The following is a 23432-nucleotide window of genomic DNA, read 5'->3' as shown; positions in this document are numbered from 1 at the left end:
GTGGTATGTCTTTCATGTCTTAGGAACATCTGAGTACTGGGGTGTTTTCCGAACAAAGATTTTTAATGAAGCAGTGTTTAGTTGTATGAAATTAAATCAAAGGTGAAAAACTGGCTGTGCAAAAATTTGGGTCCCCTTGTAATTGTGCTGATTTGAATTCCTGTCACTCCTCAATGCTGATTACTTACAATACCAAATTGGTTGGATTAGCTCGTTAAGCCTTGAACTTCATAGACCTGTGTGTCCAATCATGAGATATAAAGGTATTTAAGGTGGTCAATTGCAAGTTGTCCTTCCCTTTGACTCTCCTCTGAAGAGTGACAGCATGGGATCCACAAAGCAACTCTCAAAAGATCTGAAAACAAAGATTGTTGAGTCTCATGGTTTAGGGGAAGGCTACAAAAAGCTATCTCAGAGGTTTAAACTGTCAGTTTCAACTGTAAGGAATGGAATCAGGGAATGGAAGGCCACAGGCACAGTTGCTGTTAAACCCAGCAGGTATGGCAGGCCAAGACAAATACAGGAGCGGCATATGCGCAGGATTGTGAGAATGGTTACAGACAACCCACAGGTCACCTCTAAAGACCTGCAAGAACATCTTGCTGCAGATGGCGTATCTGTACATCGTTCTACAATTCAGCACAATTTGCACAAAGAACATCTGTATGGCAGGGTGATGAGAAAGAAGCCCTTTCTGCACTCACACCACAAACAGAGTCGCCTGTTGTATGTAAATGCTCATTTAGACAAGCCAGGTTCATTTTGGAACAAAGTGCTTTGGACTGATGAGACAAAAATTGAGTTATTTGGTCATAACAAAAAGCGCTTTGCATGGCGGAAGAAGAACACTGCATTCCAAGAAAAACATCTGCTACCTACTGTCAAATTTGGTAGAGGTCCCATCATGCTGTGGGGCTGTGTGGCTAGTTCAGGGACTGGGGCCCTTGTTAAAGTCGAGGGTCAGATGAATTCAACCCAATATTAGCAAATTCTTCAGGATAATGTTCAAGCATCAGTCACAAAGTTGAAGTTACGCAGAGGTTGGATATTCCAACAAGACAATCGCCCAAAACACAGTTCAAAATCTACAAAGGCATTCATGCAGAGGGAGAAGTACAATGTTGTGGAATGGCCGTCACAGTCCCCTGACTTGAATATCAACGAAAATCTATGGGATGATTTGAAGCAGGCTGTCCATGCTCGGCAGTAATCACATTTAACTGAAATGGAGAGATTTTGTATGGAAGAATGGTCAAAAATACCTCCATCCAGAATCCAGACACTCATCAAAGGCTATAGGACAGCGTCTAGAGGCTTTTATATTTGCAAAAGGAGGCTCAACTAAGTATTGATGTCATATCTCTGTTGGGGTGCCCAAATTTATGCACCTGTCTAGTTTTGTTATTGTGCATATTGCATATTTTCTGTTAATTCAATAACCTTAATGTCACTGCTGAAATATTACTGTTTCCATAAGGCATGTCATGTATTAAAAGGAAGTTGCTACTTTGAAAGCTCGGCCAATGATAAACAGAAATTCAAAGAATTAAGTGGGGATCCCAAACTTTTTCATATGACTGTATAAAATATATATATATATATATATATATATATATATATATATATATATATATATATTTTATACAGTATATATATATATATACAGTGGTGTGAAAAACTATTTGCCCCCTTCCTGATTTCTTATTCTTTTGCATGTTTGTCACACAAAATGTTTCTGATCATCAAACACATTTAACCATTAGTCAAATATAACACAAGTAAACACAAAATGCAGTTTTTAAATGATGGTTTTTATTATTTAGGGAGAAAAAGAATCCAAACCTACATGGCCCTGTGTGAAAAAGTAATTGCCCCCTTGTTAAAAATAACCTAACTGTGGTGTATCACACCTGAGTTCAATTTCCGTAGCCACCCCCAGGCCTGATTACTGCCACACCTGTTTCAATCAAGAAATCACTTAAATAGGAGCTGCCTGACACAGAGAAGTAGACCAAAAGCACGTCAAAAGCTAGACATCATGCCAAGATCCAAAGAAATTCAGGAACAAATGAGAACAGAAGTAATTGAGATCTATCAGTCTGGTAAAGGTTATAAAGCCATTTCTAAAGCTTTGGGACTCCAGCGAACCACAGTGAGAGCCATTATCCACAAATGGCAAAAACATGGAACAGTGGTGAACCTTCCCAGCAAATCCACCTCTGAATGGCTGAAGAAAAACAAAATGAAGACTTTGGAGTGGCCTAGTCAAAGTCCTGACCTGAATCCAATTGAGATGCTATGGCATGACCTTAAAAAGGTGGTTCATGCTAGAAAACCCTCAAATAAAGCTGAATTACAACAATTTTGCAAAGATGAGTGGGCCAAAATTCCTCCAGAGCGCTGTGAAAGACTCATTGCAAGTTATCGCAAACGCTTGATTGCAGTTATTGCTGCTAAGGGTGGCCCAACCAGTTATTAGGTTCAGGGGGCAATTACTTTTTCACACAGGGCCATGTAGGTTTGGATTTTTTTTTCTCCCTAAATAATAAAAACCACCATTTACAAACTGCATTTTGTGTTTACTTGTGTTATATTTGACTAATGGTTAAATGTGTTTGATGATCAGAAACATTTTGTGTGACAAACATGCAAAAGAATAAGAAATCAGGAAGGGGGCAAATAGTTTTTTCACACCACTGTATATATATATATATATATATATATATGAGAGAGAGAGAGAAATAGATTATATATTGTATCATATCATACCAGGATATTCGGTTATATAGTAAAAACTGTTGAATGTGAATCGAGGAATGTTTTGCTTAGACTATTCAATGCATGGGTGAGACCGTGTCTGGAGTATTGTGTGCAGTTCTGCTCACCACACTACATGAAAGACATAGCAGCACTTGAAGCTGTGCAGAGGAGAGCAAGCAGGTGTATCCCAGGATACATAAGAACATCTCATACTCTGACAACTCCGAGAATTAAACCTGTGTAATCTCAAGAAGAGGAGACTATGTGGCCACTTAATTGAGATGTTTAAAATTCCTTAAGGCTTTGATAAAGCTGATCCTGCAGAATTCTTCCAACTTAAGCGTGAGTCACATTGTCTCCTGTGTCAAATTTTGTTTGTTCTTATGTATGTTTGTGGCAGTTACAGTACGTAAGTTGTTTTTGGTTAAAACCTTTGAAGTCTACACCTTTAGTTTGAGAGATGGGGTGTTGGCTATTTAACCAACCCAGGTGTGTGATGAAAAGCGTGTTTTTATACCGTTTCCTCTTTTATTTTTAACGCCTAATACCCCAATGTGATTCGCAGGGCGTATGAGAACATGAGGGCAACCATTAAGAAGGATATTAAGGAGGCTAAAAGACAGTTGGAGAGAAATATAGCAGATAAGGTGAAAGAGGACCCTAAGAGATTCTTTCAATGTTTTCGTAGCAGAAGATCAGTAAAGGAGGAGGTGAAGTGCATCAGGAATAATAAAAGGGGATTAAAAATACAGACAGTGAAATAATGGATGCTATGAATAAGCATTTTTCTGAGGTCTTCACTCTTGAAGTGGACAGCCGTCCAGTGGTAAATGGGACTACTAAGGAGGTACTGAGTGATTTGGAAATTGTAGAGAGAGAAGTGCTGCTTTGATTAAATAGCCTGAAGTCAAACAAATCACCAGGACCAGATAATATTTACCCTCGAGTTCTTAAGGAAATTAATAAGAACAGATATAGACCCTTGACACATGTTTTTAGGAAGTCGCTGCACACTGGGGAAATTCTGAAGGACTGGAAAATAGCAAATATTATCCTGTTCTATAAAACAGATATTTAGGCATGCAACAGAGATGGTTGAAATTAGAACAAATACTTGCGGAATAATGAACAATGTTTGTGTGACCAGTTATTAACAATAATTTCCAGTCTCATATGTTGTAATTCATAGTGTGGTGCATATTTTACAGTATGTCTATTGTTCTTAGTAAGTTTACCACATAGGACATTTTCAACATGATGTGACAATATGCAAACTGGTGGTGGTCCAAACTGTCTGAAATATTACATTTAATAAGGTCCAGGATCAGCCTGTTCAAGCATTTGATCAAAACAGCAGTGAGTGGCAGGAGCTTATGGCCATTGAAAAAGTCCACTTCTGCTTTCCTGAGCTGTGAAGGTGGACCCATTAAACCCCACTTACAGGAAAACAATTTTTGCAATAACTTTATCTGAGTAGAAAATGAATGGGTGCTTTCCTGTAGCCTGATGGCTGGTTATCCTTGTGTCTTCACTTCTAGATCCATACAGGCATGCAGCACCAGATCATTTGGCCTTGTCAGCCTTACTGTGTTCCTTTGGATGAGAAGCTGTTGCCTGAGCTGCTCCGAGACGCTGGGTACTCCACACACATGGTGGGCAAGTGGCACTTGGGCATGTATCAGAAGGACTGCCTTCCAACGCGCCGTGGATTTGATACCTACTTTGGTAAGCTTGAAACATAACAAACATTTTCTCTTAAAGCTTTTATGACCTGTTCAGGATGCAAAACGAATATTACATATTGTCTCCATCATCTCAACTTCTCTACAATCCTTATCTTTTGTGATCTTTGTTCTTACACATTGTAACAGCTCATACATCAGGAACACCGCCTTATCTTTAAACACTACATTCCAAATGTTGGCAGTGGGCTTTAGTTGTTCATGACAAACTGATGAACTTGCACACCGTGTGCTAATTTCATGAGATATGTTCATAGGGCCATTATTGTCTGTCATATGTACAGAGTACCATGAAATTCATACTTGCATGTGCTAATAACATAAAACATATTGCCAATCTCAGACACCATTTGTGATTACCATACCTTTAAATTTCTATTGTCCTTGTCTCAAAATGTCTGTCTTCATGCCGTCAGTCTATTTATTTATTGCTTGGATAGTCCCTTCATGCTGTATCTTTGCCAGGACAGGGTCAGAGTCATACACACGTTCATCTTGGCCTATCTCAGTTGGCAGAGGCAGTCCATCTTTCTGCGTTATGTTGTGCAGGACTGCACAAGTCACTACAATGCGACTTACCATTGAAGGGCTTGCCAGTGTGCCACCTGACAAGTTCAAATGCTGAACCAATGATCCATTCTATCACTGACCGTGTGCGGGAGTGCCTTTCATTACATCTCCTCTGTTGTGGTGTTTGTGGGTGAGCGAGCGGTGTGGGAAGCCAGGCTATGAGGGGGGTACCCAATATCACCTGAAAGTAAGATTATACAAGTTGTGCTGTGTTGTGTAGGACATGACTGGCAATGCCAAAGTTAGCTCTTTTGGAGGATATTGGCTATGGTAGGATACTTTATTGGGATCATGATGATATTTTGGCTCATGATGATGATGACGACTAGGCTTATAGACTTCTTAGAGCTGTCCTCTTGGAGTTGTGTGCTGAATTAGAGCCTACAGTACAGAGAGAATCACGCAGAGGTCTTGTGATTCCTGTTCCATTACATGTTTTAACACACTCATGGTATTTGGAGCTGGGTGCTAAACGCATGAACTGGCTCTCACAGTTATCGCTTAGCCACGTAATGCCATCTATATGGGATGGCATAATTAAGATGCTACCCAGATACATCCAGTTTCCTTATGGTAAGGGTGAGCAAGCCGACATTAAAAGGAAATCTGCAGTGATGGCTGATTTTCCAAAATGTTATTAGCGCAATGGATTGCCCACATGTTGCGATAACGACGCCATCACAGAACAATTTTGCTTTTTTAAACAAAAATCACTTTCATTCATTCAATATGCAACAAATATGTGATGCTCAAATGTGTCTAACTAATGTTGTTGCGAGGTGGCCCAGCTGAACCCATGACTCCTTTATTTTATCAAATAGTACATTCGTGGCCACACGTTTTGAGAATGACACAAGTATTGGTTTTCACAAAGTTTGCTGCTTCAGTGTTTTTAGATCTTTTTGTCAGATGTTTCTATGGTATACTGAAGTATAATTACAAGCATTTCATAAGTTTCAAAGGCTTTTATTGACAGTTACATTAAGTTTATGCAAAGAATCAATATTTGCAGTGTCGACCTTTCTTTGTCAAGACCTCTGCAGTTCGCCCTGGCATGCTGTCAATCAACTTCTGGGCCAAATCCTGACTGATGAGAGCCCATTCTGGCATAATCAATGTTTGGAGTTTGTCAGAATTTATGGGTTTTTGTTTTTCCACCCACCTCTTGAGGATTGACCACAAGTTCTCAATGGTTATTAAGGTCTGCGGAGTTTCCTGGCCATGGACCCAGGATTTCAATGTTTTGTTCCCTGAGACACTTAGTTATCACTTTTGCCTTCTGGCCTGGTGCTCCATCATGCTTGAAAAAGGCATTGTTGGTGACCAAACTGTTCTTGGATGGTTGAGAGAAGTTGCTCCCTGAGGATGTTTTGGCCCCATTCTTTATTCATTGATGTGTTCTTAGGCAAAATTGTGAGTGAGCCCACGCCCCTGGCTGAGAAGCAACCCCACACATGAATGGTCTCAGGATGCTTTACTGTTGGCATGACACAGGACTGATGGTAGCACTCACCTGTTCTTCTCCAGACAATCTTAGTTCCAGATGCTCCAACAAATCAGAAAGGGGATTCATCAGAGAAAATGACTTTATCCCAGCAGTCCTCAGCAGCCCAATCCCTGTACCTTTTGCAGAATATCAGTCTGTCCCTGATGTTTCTCTTGGAGAGAAGTGGCTTCTTTTCTGCCTCCAAAAGTCTTCGCCTCACTGTGTGTGCAGATGCACTCACACCTGCGTGCTGCCATTCCTGAGCAAGCTCTGCACTGGTGGTTCCCCGATCCCGCAGCTGAATCATCTTTATGAGACGGTCTGGGCGCTTGCTGGGCTTTCTTGAGCGCCCTGTATCCTTCTTCACTACCGAAGTGGAAATGGGTTTTTTAGGATTAAGTTCATTTTCATGGTAAAGAGGGACTTCGCAAATAATTACAATTCATCAGATCACTCTTCATAACATTGTGGAGTAGATGCAAATTGCCATCATATAAACTGAGGCAGCAAACTTTGTGAAAATTAATATTTGTGTCATTCTCAAAGCTTTTGGCCACGACTATCATGTCAGAAGCAGAGTTCAGGGTCATGCTCTGTGTGATGATTGGCTTTTTGTTAATGCTGCCATTGCCAGTCTTTATTAATGAGAATTCATACTTAAATACTAAGGAAAGGTTTTGGTTTTCTATTCACAAACTTAAAATTTCATGTGGTGTTGGCTTAAGCATTGTTGAGCTCATGACATCACACACTGCATCTTCATGGAAATGCGGCCTCAGCAATGGACAAGGCATTCTAACAACAGAATCTCAAAATGGCAGCACCCATGAAAACGAGAAGGAATTCTTCTTCTTCTTTCAGCTGCTTCCGTTTGGGGTTGCCACAGCAGATCATCTTGTTCCGTATTTTCCTGTTTTCTACATCTTGCTCTGTCACACCCATCACCTGCATATCCTCTCTCACCACATCCATAAACCTTCTCTTAGGCCTTCCTCTTTTTCTCTTGCCTGGCAGCTCTATCCTTAACATCCTTTTCCCAACATACCCAACATCTCTCCTCTGCACATGTCCAAACCAACCGTCCTGTAGACCTTCCCGTTCATTCTTGCTGATACCTGTATGGAAGGAATACATGATGACAAAATAGAAGTAGAACTCTTAAAACGTAACAAAAAACATCAAGTGAATGTGAAACCAAAATTTGCTGGTGACGCAGTGGTAGCTCTGCTGCCTTGCAGTAAAGACACCAGAGGTCATGTCCTGGGTCCCCCCTGAGTGGAGTTTGCATGTGCTCCCTGTGTCTGTGTGGGTGTCCTCTGTGGTATAAGGTGCTTTATTGGCGCTGACCTGACACAGACTGACATCAAAGGGCACGGGTAGAATACACAAAAGAATTTATTTTCTTCAGCTGTGGGACACGTCTTCCCCATGCCCCACTGGCCCTACATAGTCCCCAAAAATACCACCAAAGAAAAGACACCTAAAACACACTCTTCTTTTCCTCCACTCCTCCCAGGGCAGCTTTGTCCTTCTTCTCCCGACTCTGGCGCCCTGAGTAGTGGCTGCAGGCTCCTCTTATAGCTCACCTGGAAGTGCTGCAGGTGCTCGTTGACCTACTTCCGGGTGTGGCTGCACTCCTGCCCAGTTGGGCTCGTTAAGCCGTGCAGCTCTATGCAGCTCCCCCTGGCGGAGGTCACGGAGCCCAACCAGGATGAGCTCCGGTGTTCCACAAAAGTGGCCCGGACGCAACCCAGGGGTGCTGCCAACAAAGGTTCCGAGGGACGTAGCGTGGCTCCCATGGCTGCTCCCCAGTATCCAGTGACAAAGGGGTGTCCTGGCCGGGCATGGGTCCAGGCTGTCCGCCACACCTCGAATAGTGCAAAGACATGCAGGTTAGGTGAATTGGTGATACTAAATTGACTGTAGTGTTTGGTTGAGAGCTGTGTGTGCGTGTGTGTGCGCGGGCCCCCTGCGATGGATTGACGATAGACTGTCCAGGGTTTGTTCCTACTTTGAGCCTATACTAGCTGGGGTAGGCTCCAGCACCCTTCAACACCCACCCCCATGACCCTGTTCAGGATTGACTGACTGACTGACTGACTGACTGACTGACTGACTGACTGACTGACTGACTGACTGACTGACTAAAATCTCAAAGAAAAATGTTTTGATTCCAAGAAAAAAAGAACAAACGTACTGAAAAACATGACACTGTGAGGATTTTCAATCAAAATAATCCACTTGTTTTTTTCTTTTTTTTTGTTTTTTATTTTTGAGGTTATTTGACTGGAAGTGAAGATTACTTCTCTCATGAGCGCTGTGTGTTCATAACTCCTTTAAACGTTACCCGATGTGCTCTGGACTTGCGTGATGGCGAGGAGGTGGCTGAAGAATACAATGGCACTTACTCCACAGAGCTATTTGTTCAAAGAGTCTTGAAAATTATAGCCAACCACAATCCACAAAAAGTAAGGCTGCATTTAAGAGTGAATTTTATATCTGGGGTGGTTTAGCTCAGATTTGAAAAATGTTCATTGTTTTAAAGATATGACTTTAACTTAGATTTTTCAGTGCTGAGAAGTTAAAGAACTTTTTAATTGAATTTGGATGCGGCAACCGCAAATCTGAATGAGGATAACCGTGTCACTTTAGAAACCTTATAGTGGTTGAAACAGGGCACACACTGCCGAGTGGCACTCTGATCAGCTAAACCAGGTCAGGTGGGGAGCATTCACTGGTTCAGAGCGTTGCAGCACCCGCCCCACGACACAACAGCTCAGGATCTTGGTTGGCAACCCCCCAGGCAGACACGCGGTCCAGTCCCACCCTCCAGAAATAACCATCTATCTGTCGCAGCCAGGTGTTACGTGGGCGTCCCTTTGGCCTGGTCCAGCTGCTCAGATCCTCAACAATGATATGAACCATATAGCAAAACAGGAAGCACCAAGATAGATATCGGGAGTGTCATACACCCCTTTCTATCAACCCCATGACCACCCATGCTCTCCCAATCCATCTACTGACTTCATAGGAAGAGTCACTAGAGACATGAATGTCAGTGCTGAGGTAAGTAAACCTCTCACTAAGGTCGACACTCTCTCCACAGACGGACACACTGCTGATGGCCGTGTCCAAGAGGTCATTAAAGGCCTGGATCTTGGATTTTACCGGGGAACTCGCAAGCCCAGACACTCAGACTCTCCTCACTTAGTCTCTTAAGAGTTCCTCTCAGAACCTCCATTGACCCAATGAATGTCACAGCATCATTGGTAAAGTGAAGATCGGTGAATCTTTCTTCACCAACAGATCTCCCACAGCCGCTGGACCCCACAACTTTGCCCAACACCCAGTCCATACAAGCATTGATCAGAGTAGGATCAAGAACACACCCCTGATGAACCCCAGAATCAACTGGGGAAAAAAGCAGAGGTTCAGCCTCCACTCTGCACAGCACTCACAGTACCAGTGTATAGGCTGACCATGATATCCAGCAACTTCAGGGGGGATCCATGAGTACTTACCAGTTGTCCAGTTTCTTGACTGATGCAACATCTTGCATAAAGCCTCCAGCAAGTCACTATAAAGTCAAAGGATTTTAAAAAGAATTTAAGAAAGACATCATAATTAGCAGAGAGAAGAAAACTCGGCCCTACAGACCGCCACTCCACTTCGAAGCATCACACAATGCTTAAGAAAACAAAAACTGCAACAACTAAAGATAATGCCACCTGATATGAAGCTTGCTTTGTGACCATAATTTGAATCTTTTAAGTTATATTTTTCATATGTAATATTTATGTAAATATAAGTATAAGACATTCTGAAGCATAGCCCTTTCAGGGAGACCAATCAAAGATGGATCATCGGGTCTGTGAATCCGGGTGGGGACGACTTGTGTGCAGAACGGCTTCTAGCCCCTGGTAAGGTATCGAAGTTGGGGTAGCCAGCCCCGGCCAGTGTTGACGTATTTTTGCTTTGTATTTGAGGTTATGTGTGGTGAGTGACTGTTAAGTGGCCATTATTGCAGGACATACAGGTGAGACAATGCATTACTGTTTAGGCATTTCCAATATTAACGTGTCCACCAGTATAAAAAGAACCTTAGATGTTAAAGTAACTGTGGTTAACACTTTCACCACAAAACACCATCTCATTGGGGATGAGCAGTTGAGAGAAGGGCAATGCCAAGGGCAAATTCCTAGGCAGAGACATATTTGTTACAAATACTTTGGAAATGGATTAGAGACAAGTATTCACAAAACTGTATAAAGGCGAGGTGCATTTCTTCAAATCTATAAGGACCAATGAGCAGGCCGTGTGGCGTGATAAGATCAGAGATTTGCATTTCACCCCATGCCTTCCTGGTGGTACTCCTGACTGTATAAAATCAACACTGAATAGTATGTGTTCTCGTTTGCTTTTATAGTGTTTTGGATCTGGCATTATCCTGAAAGATATGTTTTAAAATATACAGTGCACTCCATAATGTTTGGGACAAAGGCACATTTTTCCTTGACCTACCACTCTGCCCCACAGTTTAAAATAACAAATCAAACAATTCAGACGTGATTAAGGTGCACATTTCAGACTTTCATTTAAGGGTACCTGGATACATGTCGTCAGACCATGTACCATTTACAACACATTTTCTACATGCCCCCACCCATTTCAGGACACCACAACGTTCAGGACACGGCAATGGCAGGTCTGTTAAAGCTGTCATATTTAGCACTTTGTCGCATATCCCCTTGCATGCAATGACTGCTTAAAGTCAGCGAACCATAGACATCACCTGGTGCTAAGGATCTTCTCTGGTGATGCTCTGCCAAGCCCCTAATGCATCCATCTTCAGCTCCTCCTTGTTTTGGGGGCTTGTGCCTTTAAGTTTTCTCTTCAGCATATGGAAGGCCTGCTCAGTTGAATTTAAATCAGGTGACTGGCTTGGCCATTCAAGAATTTTCCATTTTTTAGCTTTGAAAAACTACCTTAGCAGTATTTTTGGTATCATTATCTTGTTGTAGGATGGAGCGCCCTCCAGTGAGTTTGGAGGCCTTTACTGAAACTTGAGCAGATCAGATAATTCTTTACACCTCAGAATTTATTTTGCCACCTTCATCAGCAGTTCCATCATCAATGAAGATAGATAGATACTTTATTAATCCCAAGAGGAAATTCACATACTCCAGCAGCAGCATACTGATACAAAAAGCAATATTAAATTAAAGAGTAATAAAAATGTAGGTAAAAACAGACAATAACTTTGAATAATGTTAACGTTTACCCCTCCGGGTGGAATTGAAGAGTCACATAGTGTGGGAGAGGAACGATCTCCTCAGTCTGTCAGTGGAGCAGGACATTGACAGCAGTCTGTGGCTGAAGCTGCTCCTCTGTCTGGAGATGATCCTGTTTAGTGGATGCAGTGGATTCTCCATGATTGACAGGAGTCCGCTCAGTGCCCGTCGCTCTGCCACGGATGTCAAACTGTCCAGCTCCGTGCCTACAATAGAGCCTGCTTTCCTCACCAGTTTGTCCAGGCGTGAGGCTTCCCTCTTCTTAATGCTGCCTCCCCAGCACACCACCACATAGAAGATGGCGCTCGCCACAACCGTCTGATAGAACATCTGCATCGATAGAACATCTGCATCATCTTATTGCAGATGTTGAAGGACGCCAGCCTTCTAAGGAAGTATAGTCGGTTCTGTCCTTTCTTACACAGAGCATCAGTATTGGCAGTCCAGTCTAATTTATCATCCAGCTGCACTCCCAGGTATTTATAGGTCTGCACCCTCTGCACACAGTCACCTCTGATGATCACGGGGTCCATGAGGGGTCTGGGCCTCCTAAAATTCACCACCAGCTCCTTGGTTTTGCTGGTGTTCAGGTGTAGGTGGTTTGAGTCGCACCATTTAACAAAGTCATTGATTAGGTCCCTATACTCCTCCTCCTGCCCACTCCTGATGCAGCCCACGATAGCAGTGTCGTCAGCAAACTTTTGCACGTAGCAGGACTCCGAGTTGTATTGGAAGTCGAATGTATATAGGCTGAACAGGACCGGAGAAAGTACAGTCCCCTGCGGCGCTCCTGTGTTGCTGACCACAATGTAAGCCCGAGACACACATACTGAGGTCTGTCTTTAAGATAGAAGAGAGATTCTGAAGAGAAGTGTGCCAGGACCTGTGACAGCCATACATCATGCCCAAGCCATAACACTGCCACTGCCATGTTTAACAGATGAGGTGGTCTTCTTTGGATCTTGGGCAGTTCCTTTTCATCCCCACACTTTTGCTCTCACCATCACTCTGATGAGGTTCATCTTTGTCTTGTCTGTCCACAAGATCTTTTTCCAGAATTCTTTTGCCAACTGTAATCTGGCCATCCTGTTTTTGTGGCTAACTTGTGATTTGCATCTTGCAGTGTGGCCTCTGTGTTTCTGTTCTTGAAGTCTTCTGCTGATAGTCATCTCTGACACACACACATCTGCCTTCTGAAGACTGTTTCTGATCTGTTGGACATGCATTGGGGGCTTTTTCTTTACCACAACGAGGATTCTTCTGTTATCAGCAGTGGATGTCTTCCTTGGTCTACCAGCCCCATTGTGATTACTGAGCTCACCAGTGTGTTCTTTCGTCTTATTGATATTCCAGTCAATTGATTTGTGTTATCCTAAGGTTTTCCTGGTGTCTCTGATGGTTTTATCCTCATTTTTCAGCCTTATAATGACTTCTTTGACTTTCATTGGCACAGCTCTTGTCCTGCTGTTGATCAATGGCAACTACAGACTCCCAAAGTGTAGAAGCAAGCTGAGGTATCTTATGAAGCCATGAAACACACCAGAGTCATCACAAACACCTGCGTCACTAATCATCCCAAACGTTATGGTGCCCTGAAATGGGGAGTCCATGTAGAAAAAGTGTTTTCATTTCTACAGGATGGGACCAAAATGCGTGCAAATCCCGTCAAATGAAAGTCTGCAATGTACACTTTAATGACGTCTGAACTTTTTGATTTGTGATTTCAAACTGTGGAGCAGTGGTGGAAATTCAAGAAAGAAAGGGTCTTTGTCCCAAACATTATGGAGGGCACTGTAGACTTGTTTGCTTGACTTAAGCAACTTAAAATAAAAAAAACGAATTAACACCAGAGGGTTTTTGGGAGCATATTTAGTAGTTCACATGATAGAAAGTCCTTAATGCAGTGGCATTGTGAATAAGTGAGTAAGTGTAGATCAATAGTTGCTAGACGCTTGTACAGATTTTAACAGAATAAGTGTGACCGGTGAGGGTTAAATTTTATGTAATCTTCCTGCGCCGCAGATCAAAGGTAATAAAAAAATAGTTATGAAAATTTTAAATTCTACGTGAAGAGTTGTAACTCGCAATGGGCCTGTAAGATCTTTTCTCTGTGTGGTGTTCACGTGGATATTAATTATAATGCAGCTAAGCCTTTTCCTAAGTGTGCTTGCAAAAGAGTAAGTTTCTAGTTTGGAAAATTATTCTACTTTAACAAATCACTATTTTGTGCATATATTGTAACATTACCCACAATTCCTAGGCCCACCTAAACCAGTTCCCTGGTAGCATTAGTAGCCAGGCAGACACCAGCCCTGAAGTGAATGCCAGTCCATGTCATACACACACAAGTTAAAGAATTTAAAAAAAAAAAAACAACAGCACCCCATTAATGATGTGAGACCAGGGAAGAACATGCAGACCCCACACAGATCAGAAGACGTGGAGCCCAGGGTGCTGGTCCAGAGAAGCAGCAGCTGCATATCACCTTTCATTATCTTTGTTCAGTTTCTTATGGCCGGTTGATGTGACTTCTTTATTTCTTTCTTAGCCGCTGTTCCTATACGTTGCATTCCAAGCTGTTCACAGCCCCCTGCAAGTGCCAGAGCGATATCTGGAGCAGTACACATTCATCAAGGATGGACACAGGCGGCATTTTGCGGGCATGGTGTCTGCTATGGATGAAGCGGTGGGCAACATCACTGAGGCTCTGCATATAAACAAGCTCTGGGAGAATACGGTGCTGATTTTTTCTACAGGTACTTCACTTTCTGGTTTTTATCTCCTCTATAGCAAGGCTGCCCAACTCCAATCCTGGAGGGCCGCAGTGGCTGCAGGTTTTCAGTCAAGCCATTGTCTTAACTAGTGACCAGTTTTTGTTGCTAATCAACTTCAATTAATTGATTTGTTATTTAGGATTTCACAGTGGCTGCAGATTTTTGTTCCAACCCAATTACTTCATGAAAAGTCATTAATTGCTGATGAATTCTGTTTCATTTTAGTTGTCTCGCTTGTTATGAGTTTGAACCCTTAATTACTTCTTTTAGTCTTAAAAAGCTGCATTCACTGTTTTCATGGCTCCTTATTAGCAATAAGACGCAAATGACCAAAGGTACCAACAGTTCTCCGTTTGGCTTGTTTCCGAGTACACCTGTGTGTATTCATCATGCACAGTTTGGTTTAATAAAACACTCAAAAGGAAACTGAAGAGATTAAAGTTACAACAACTGTTTTCAGGCACAAATCATTTGGATATCATTACAAAGGAAACAAAAAGCTACGTTTTAAGAATGACTTGATGTTGTCGAGATAAAACACTAATAATTGATATTAAATAAGACCTGTCATTAGCAAGTACTGTTTTCTAATTAAGCAGCTGGGTTGGAACAAAAACCTGCAGCCCTCCAGGGCCGACGTTCATCCCACCTTGCTTTATAGGTTTAAGTTCAGTCTTTCATTTTTCTAAAACTGCTTTGTCTGTTTCAGGAGTGTGGGGACCATAGTCTGTTCAAGTAGTATCATGAAAATGAAAAAAAAAAGTTAGAGTAATATAGTGGCATAAAAAATGTAAAATAATATATTTGGAATGTAATAATTTATCAGTTTTTTTAAACCACTACTGAGGACTGATCATTGCTTTTTAGAAGTGTTATGTGCATTCATTATTACGTACTTTGTTTAATGGTGCTCCTTATGGATTTTGGCAAATTGATTTCTAATGAAGTAGGAGGTTTCGCCTTCTGCTACCATCGTGCACAGCGTATTATCTCTGCAGCCAAGAATGTCCAACAGAAGTAAAGCAGTTATTTATGAATGGCCTTCAGTGAAATCCTCATCCAAGAACATGAGTGCTACCTAGTGGCCATTTCTGACAATACGCTGTCTCTCTGTAAGAGTTGCATTGTGCAGCACCATAATATAATTCTTTAGTCTCTCAGAGACAGGTAATTTAAGGCTGCTGTACTGTGTAAAATGCTGCTGAGTGGACAGACGTATGGACAGGCCTGCTAATAAAAATAGTCACCGATGGAGTGGTCAGTAAAGAGGTAATAACAGTCAAATAAACGGTTATAGGCTTAAAGACCTCTGATACAATGGAGGACCAGTGCCTGTTAGTTATGAACATTATGAAACACAGGGGACCTTCATCATACTGGGGGATAGAGGGCTTGGGGGGCAGTCGTCTAAAATGGCAAAGGCCTTCCTCCTAGCCTGTTATTCATAACATAAAGACAAACATTTGAGAGGCACACCAGGGATTTTTAGAGTAGCTCTTTGTGCTTAAAGGCTGTTGACATTCTGATTGTGGAAGTTGATGCTTTAGGCACAAAATGAAAGGTGATATATAAATTAAAACATTGTAGTTGTAAAGATGTATGCTTAATTAATTGATATCATGTTTAATATTGAAATCTGCAGCGCAACCAGAAGACGGAAGAATATTTAACTTACATTTACATTAACCTGTAAACCTTTTGCTTTTTTAACTTTAGCCTCCATCATTCAATTAAAGTTTCTTAACCTGCTTATCCAGGTATGTCTGGGTGAGTGCTCATTGGGTGTCAGTGTCCTTGCACACAGAGTCCGCCCCCATGACTTTAGCTGGAATCATAGATCATTTATATATATTGTGACAAAGGTGCTATATTGATGCTGGACCCGACAGAGACTGACACCAGAGGCACACTTAATTAAACAAGTAAACTTTTATTTCTTCTCTTCACCTGGTGGTCCACGTCTTCCCCGTGTCCCTGAAGTATAACACAGTCCCACACACAAAATAAAGCACCAAAACAAATAAGTCTCTTTTCTTCCTCCACTCCTCCCAACTCTGGCTCCCGGAATAATGACTGCTGGCTCCCTTTATAACACCCCGGAAGTGCTCCAGGTGCTCGTTGACCTACTTCAGGCAGAAAACCTGCCCAAGAGGGATCAGCAGCTGCTGCAGCATTCCTTGGATGCACCCTCGGATCCCAACAGGGCTGTAACCAAGTCCAACTCCTGTGAAGTCCAACGGGAGTCTGAAGCACCACTGCAACCCAGGGGGGCTGCCATCCAGCGACCTGGGGGAGATATTGTGCAGCCCATTTCTGTTCCCCCGGACCATATGCAGAAGGGGCGTCCCGGCCGGGCATGGTACCCCAGCCGTCCGCTACAATATATAAAATCCAACGTCTGTCTGTCTGTCTGGTTTCCACAAGAGAACTGCGTAGCGGATTTAGATCAGGCTTTTTTCTAGAATTTACTTGAACATTCCGGTTGATTTTGCGATCTTCATTCATTGTGCTAAGTATCATAGTTTGCTTGTGGTACTGTTTTATTTGCATCAATCCGAGAGACACGTAGCGGGCTGAGGGGAGGGGGACGCTGCTGTCCTCACTCACACGCCAGCCTCGGGGTGTATCTTACATCCGCTTAGTTAGTGAACGAGAGAACTACTTAATGGATTTAGATCGGCTTTTTTCTAGAATTTACTTGAACATTCCAGTTGATTTTGCGACTTCTCTCATTGCGCTAAGAATCATAGTTCACTTGTAGGAGCGATATATTTGTGTTAATCCGAGACAGAGGCTGCAGGCTGAGGGGAGGGGAAGCGTAACGTCAGGAGTGGGGAGTTGGACAGGGCCCTCCTCACTGTCCTGTTACACTTCGGAGCTGCGGCAGATGGCTAGTATATAATTATATATATATATATATATATATATGGTTGAAATAGTTTACTGTCAAATAATGCAAAGTGTACGCGACACATGTTTCACCCTAATTCTGGGCTCATCAGGCGTACACACTCACTGCACCCCCCTCTCGGGGAATTGAACCTCGGACATCAGCGCCAGAGGCGAAGCCTCTAATGTTGCGCCACGGCGTGTGGTTCATTCATTTGACAGCATGTAGATCGGGGTAATTACATTCACGGCATTCATAGTCTGTGTCACAATCTGATTGTATGGGTGGTTACCTACCAGGTAGTGCTTGTGGTTGGTCAGCAAGTCAGCTAACATCTGCCACGGTGCCCTCACTTCAGTTGCTAGAAGCAGATCATAGAATGGTTGAAGTAGTTTACTGTCAAATAATGCAAAGAGTACGGAACACGTGTTTCGCCCTAATTCTGGGCTCATCAGGCGTACACACTCAATGCACCCCCCTCTCGGGGAATTGAACCTCGGACGTCAGCGCCAGAGGCAAATCAACCATTCTATGATCTGCTTCTCGCAACTGAAATGAGGGCACCGTGGCGGATGTTAGCCGACTTGCTGACCAACCACAAGCGTTACCTGGTAGGTAACCACCCATACAATCAGATTGTGACACAGACTACGAATGCAATGAATATATATATATATAATGTGACAGGTGCCTTAAGAAGCAAAGACTGTCCTGACTGCATCTGGTACAAGGCAGGAAACCCAGGATGGCGTGCCAAAATGCTCAATTACAGGTATAGTGGAGACGAACTTAACCAGCATGCCTTGGGGTGCCTTGCATGGCTATTTGCTGAATTTGTGTGCAATGTTTAAAATTGTTGTTGTTACAAATATTGTTAGGGCAGGTAATTTGATTCCTGGTAGATATTTGTTGTGAAAGGTACAATCAATATAGTTTAAATAAATAGATAATATAACTTCAGTTGTGTTTATTAAAGTGGTAAAATTATACTTTATTCCAGATGGCCCAAAAAAAAAATTGGCTCAAAAAGCCACAAGTAGAAAATCCTGGGGATTCAGAAATAGTTTCCAGTGTGAAAGCCAATTCCACGCTCTTAACAGTTGCTAACCAGCTCCAAATGTCATGGTGCGATGTCCCAGTATTTTTTAACAGAGTCAGTATTTTTGTTAGGTGATTTTTTTTGGAACTTTCAGTGTCATGTGAAAAGAATTGAACCATAAATACATAATTCCTGTAAGAAATGATATGCAAAATGGAATGTAGCCATTTAGTTAAGGCATTTAACTTTAGTTATTAAAAAATGTAGCTTGGTTTGGCACTTGAAGTTTACAGCGTCTCACTCGGTGACAATTTACCATAAGCTTAATAATTAAATACACGTTGGCTTTCTTCATTTTAAAACAGTATGTGCTTTCTGTATAAGGAATGATATCAATGTACAGTATCCATTTTTTAAAATCTGCTTTATCCTTCTTCTTCATCTTTTCCCACTACTGTGTGGGGTCAAAGTGCCTTATCAGTCTTCTCCATACAGCTCGGTGCACCCCCTCCACAGTCAGACCCTTTTCCTTCAAATCCTCTTTTACTTTGTCCATTCACCTCCGCTTTGGTCTCCCTCACTTTCTCTTCACCTGTACTTCCATTCCCATCACTGTTCTGCCCACATATTCCTTGTCTCTCTTCATCACATGTCTGTACCACTTCAGTCTCCTTTCCTGTACTTAGTTATCTCTTACACTTTTGTTGTGCCTCTGATTGTCTCATTTCTTAATCTGTCCTTTTTTATAACTCCACACATCCATCTTAAAATCTGCTTAATCCACTTCAGAGTTTAGCTACAGCGCAGGATCCAACTTCAGAGTGGATGCCAGTCCATTATAGGATACTCACTTTTATCATGCCAGGTTAGTTATAAAATAGTCAAAATCACACACAATTGTTTAAAGAAAACTTGTGAGCAGCTCTCAGTGTGCAGACAATGACCAGCACGGGGTGGACGCTCAGGATTTGTCTCATGGCTGTTATGTATTGTGACGGGTGACTGGGACGCCCCTTCAACACTGGATCTGGGGGAGCAGCCATGGGATGCACACTACGTCCCCCGGAACAGGTGGTGGCAGCCCTCCTGGGTTACATCGGGGCCACAGGTATGGGACTTCAGGACTCAGACCTGTTGGGCTCTGTGGCCACCCCCCGGAGGAGCTGCACTGCTTAACGAGCCTCTGTGGGCTGGAATGCAGCCACACCCGGAAGTGCAGCCTAATTAGGCCAATGACCACCTGGACACGTCCGTTAGGGCTACAAAAGGAGCCTGCAGACACAACTCAGGGGCCAGAGTCGGGTGGAGGAGGACGAGGTTGCTTGGGAGAAGTGGTGGTGCCGCCAAGGAGGAAGAGAAAGTGCTTTTGTTATTTGTGTGCTTGGGACTGTGTATTGCCTATTGGTCACGGGGAAGACGTGCGCCCACAGGTGAAGAAAATGAAAGTTCTTGGTGTTTTACACGTGCCTCAGTGTGAGTCTGTGTTGGGTCGGGCGCTATACAGCGTCCATATCACAGTATTAATAATCATCTGTATTTCTGTTTAATTAATGTATTAACAAATGTTTATATTGTGGCTGGCAGCAGGAATGACAGGCAGGCAACAACAGAGAGTTGGGACACCAACTGGGTTGTTCCATTTTAATACGATTGTCTTTTTCTTTAGTCCTTAAAGAGCGCTCTTGGGCAAAAGGGAAAGTAAAAGCCACTCAGACACAAAAACAAAACACTAAGCACTTCGGCTTTTTGTAAGGGAAAGGGTTTGTCCTTGGAGCTCCATCTGGCAGCTACTGTCAGTGTGGAATGACATCTCCTTCTGTTTATGGCGTGTGACCTGGAAGGGGCGGAGCTAAGTGCCCTCACTGGCCGGTCTTTCGATGCTGCAGGGAGAGAAGGAAAAGGAGATTTAGTGACAGCGCCCCCTCTCGCCCTGACGGGTTATCGCCTACCTCGATCGAGCCTGTGAAGAGATCCTCCGATATGCTTATATGACAATGTGTTTTATTGTTGTTGCTGCCGTCTTTATATTAGGGCCGTCACAATACCAGAATTTCGAACTTCGATACATTACTAAGAAAAAAGTATTGAAAATTCAGTGCTATTTTCAATACCCAGTACAGTATATTATGTATCTCAATAAAGCAGTTAATACATTGCAATTCTGTATGCATTCAAATCTTTACATTGATGAAAACATAATATAAACTTTAGTCCTTAAATGCAAGTACTTGAAGTAGTGCAACCTTCTGTAAAAGGTAAGAGTAAAGTTTTATAAATAATTTAAATCCAGTCAACTGTTTCTTTACATTGATGCGAAAAAAAAACCTGTTATTTGATTTATGTACTGTATTTGATGTACTTTGTTAATCCGCAAGGGGAAACTGTCTTTTTGCCTGAACTTTGGGGGTCACTAAGTTAGAACAATGAAATGTTACAAATGTCCGCAAATGTTAATTAGAAAAGTATTACAATTTTTTGTAAACAACAGACATAAAATATTAACCATTAAATGAAGCATTCAAGTAAAAAAGAACATTAATGTGGTGCTTTTGTAAATAATTGCTCAGAAGAGCAACACATAAATAGGCCACTAACACATGCAAAGGCTTAGCATGAATGCAAACAATGCTTGTTACACTTTGGTGTAAATAAACTGCGATGTCTTTAACACCCACAGTTTTTGCAAGAAAGACCAATATGTCGATGTGCTCGTCTGTGAGGCTGCTGTGTGCTTTTCTGGGGTTACAAATGAGCCCCGACGTACTAAACGCACACTCTGAAGCACAGCTGAAAGTGGATGAGCACGCGGAGGAGTCTTGCCACCATTTGTACAATTGTTATAGTGCCTTACATTATATAGTAAATGTGATGAAATATAATTTTAAAATTGCACGTAATTAATTAAAGTAGCGTGTGATGGCAGCACATTTTGTGATGAGGATTTAAAAATCGAGGCAGTGAAGGAGCCGTAGTGTTAAAAGACTGTTACCTGTGAGTGAACAACACAGCATAAAACTGGCCTGGAGGTAAAGATGATTGAAGACCACTGTCTTGATGCATTTAATGTTTAACTAACTGTAGAAAAAAATAAGTCACGTCCCTCCTCAAACACAACACTTTACAAGTTTATACTTATTAATGTTTCTATAATTCAGAAATAAGATACCTCTTGAAATTCTTTGTATTGACTCACGTATTGGTCCTTCAAATATTTTTCTAAATTGGTTGTGTTAGCCCCTTTAGTTGGTATTGTGCAGTAGCAAATCTCGTCTGCAGGTTTGCAGGCATTTTGTGGTTTTCCACCCCCATTTGCCACATAGCCAAAGTATTTCCAGATGCCACTCTGACTGCCATCTTTGTCAAGTCAGTGTGCTGGTGAAAGCTCCATCACTGCTGAAGTTGCCATCTTATTAACACCTGTGAGTGGATGAAAATGGGGCTGCAACTCTAGACATGGTGATCTGAAAGTGAATTCATAATGCAGACTGTAGAATCGACAATGAAAAAATTAGTATTGAAGTCATTTTAAAATGTTAAAATCGATGCTTAATGATACTTTGATACTTTTGACATCCCTACTTTATATTAGTATTTTTCATATTTTTATTGTATTCCCATTAATTAGATTTTTTTATTGATTGTGTACTGTCTCATTAAGTTTACTTATGTTTCCTGTGTTTTGTAGTTAAAGCCCTAGGAGGCGGAACCACCCTGACATTACAAAAAATTATTGTTAGTTTTACCCATTCTTCTCCTTGGTATAATCGTAATCTCCACTCCATGAAGACCAGTAGAAACACACCCATAGACACCAACTTGAGCATCTCTGTAGAAAACAAAAAGTGGAGTTTGTGAGGCATTCAGAGCACACCAACAAGCTTACAACAAGCTCTGCAAGGAACTCCTGCATTTCAGAATTAATTGCATCTGGTAAAGTTTTTATTCTCTGCCTTTAACCTCCTTAGGATTACATTTTTTCTCCAAAAAAAAAACATTTTTATTAAATCTCATCTTTATACTGTAAAACCTGAAAAACATGAAAAGTACAAAGTCAGAAGTGTAGAAAGTATAGTATTGATAATACTACTACTACTACTACTACTACTACTACTACTACTACTACTACTACTACTACTAATAATAATAATAATAATATGAACAGCAGCACACTGCACATGTGCGAGTGACGTGACGTGATTCTTGGGCCTTATGTGAGACGTGTCTGTACCGTTGCCTGAGTGGCGCTCAGAACTAACACTTTAAGCACTGTTTTTACAGCCCTAGTGATGCTCGGGTCTAATGCTAAAAAGGTTAATAAACTTACCCAAGCTCATGATAAATCTGTAGCTTTCTTCAGTCCAGGACTTTGTTTGAATTTCCTACCTTTCTTTATGGACAGAAATGCAGTCCTTAATTTGGAATTGAATAAGGAAAACAGTGACAATGCTGTCAAACCTGAACTTTATCATTTTTCTCAAACTTAGTTGTCTATTAATAAGCAAGTTACTTGTTTCTCTACTTACCATTGTGTTGATTCTACTTCTGTTATTAAGTGATTTAACCATTGTAAACCATCTTCATCTCCTATGGACCCTATGCCTACATCACTTATAAAACAATGTCTACCTGTAATTTGTCCTCTTATAACAAATCATATTATTAGTTCTCTATCTTCGGGATTTGTACCTTCCATTCTGAAAACTGCTGCTGCTAGATCTGTGCTGAAGAAAGTCGGCCTAAATACCGATTGTTTAGTTAATTACAGGCCTATTTCTCAACTTCCTTATCTTTCTGAAGTTCTGGATCGTGTTGAAGCTGTACAACTGCAGGCTTGCATGCATGTAATCCATTTCAGTCTGGATTTCGCTCTGGTCACAGCA

The 23432-nt window shown here is 41.8% G+C and overlaps 1 protein-coding gene across 1 annotated transcript in view; it reads left to right on the top strand.

The window, feature by feature from the left end:
• The window catches only part of arsb (arylsulfatase B), a 235442-nt gene that overhangs the window by 5778 nt on the left and 206232 nt on the right, over positions 1-23432 (top strand). Inside the window, exons 2-4 of the mRNA XM_028805715.2 lie at positions 4299-4485; positions 8836-9026; positions 14398-14605. Coding sequence (XP_028661548.2) covers positions 4299-4485; positions 8836-9026; positions 14398-14605 — 586 coding nt within the window. The remainder of the gene's footprint in view (positions 1-4298; positions 4486-8835; positions 9027-14397; positions 14606-23432) is intronic.

The sequence above is a fragment of the Erpetoichthys calabaricus genome, chromosome 7 (assembly GCF_900747795.2).
Source record: "Erpetoichthys calabaricus chromosome 7, fErpCal1.3, whole genome shotgun sequence".
Taxonomy (NCBI): Eukaryota; Metazoa; Chordata; class Cladistia; order Polypteriformes; family Polypteridae; genus Erpetoichthys; species Erpetoichthys calabaricus.
Note: the sequence above shows the minus strand (reverse complement) of the source record. Positions and strands in the feature narration are given on the sequence as shown.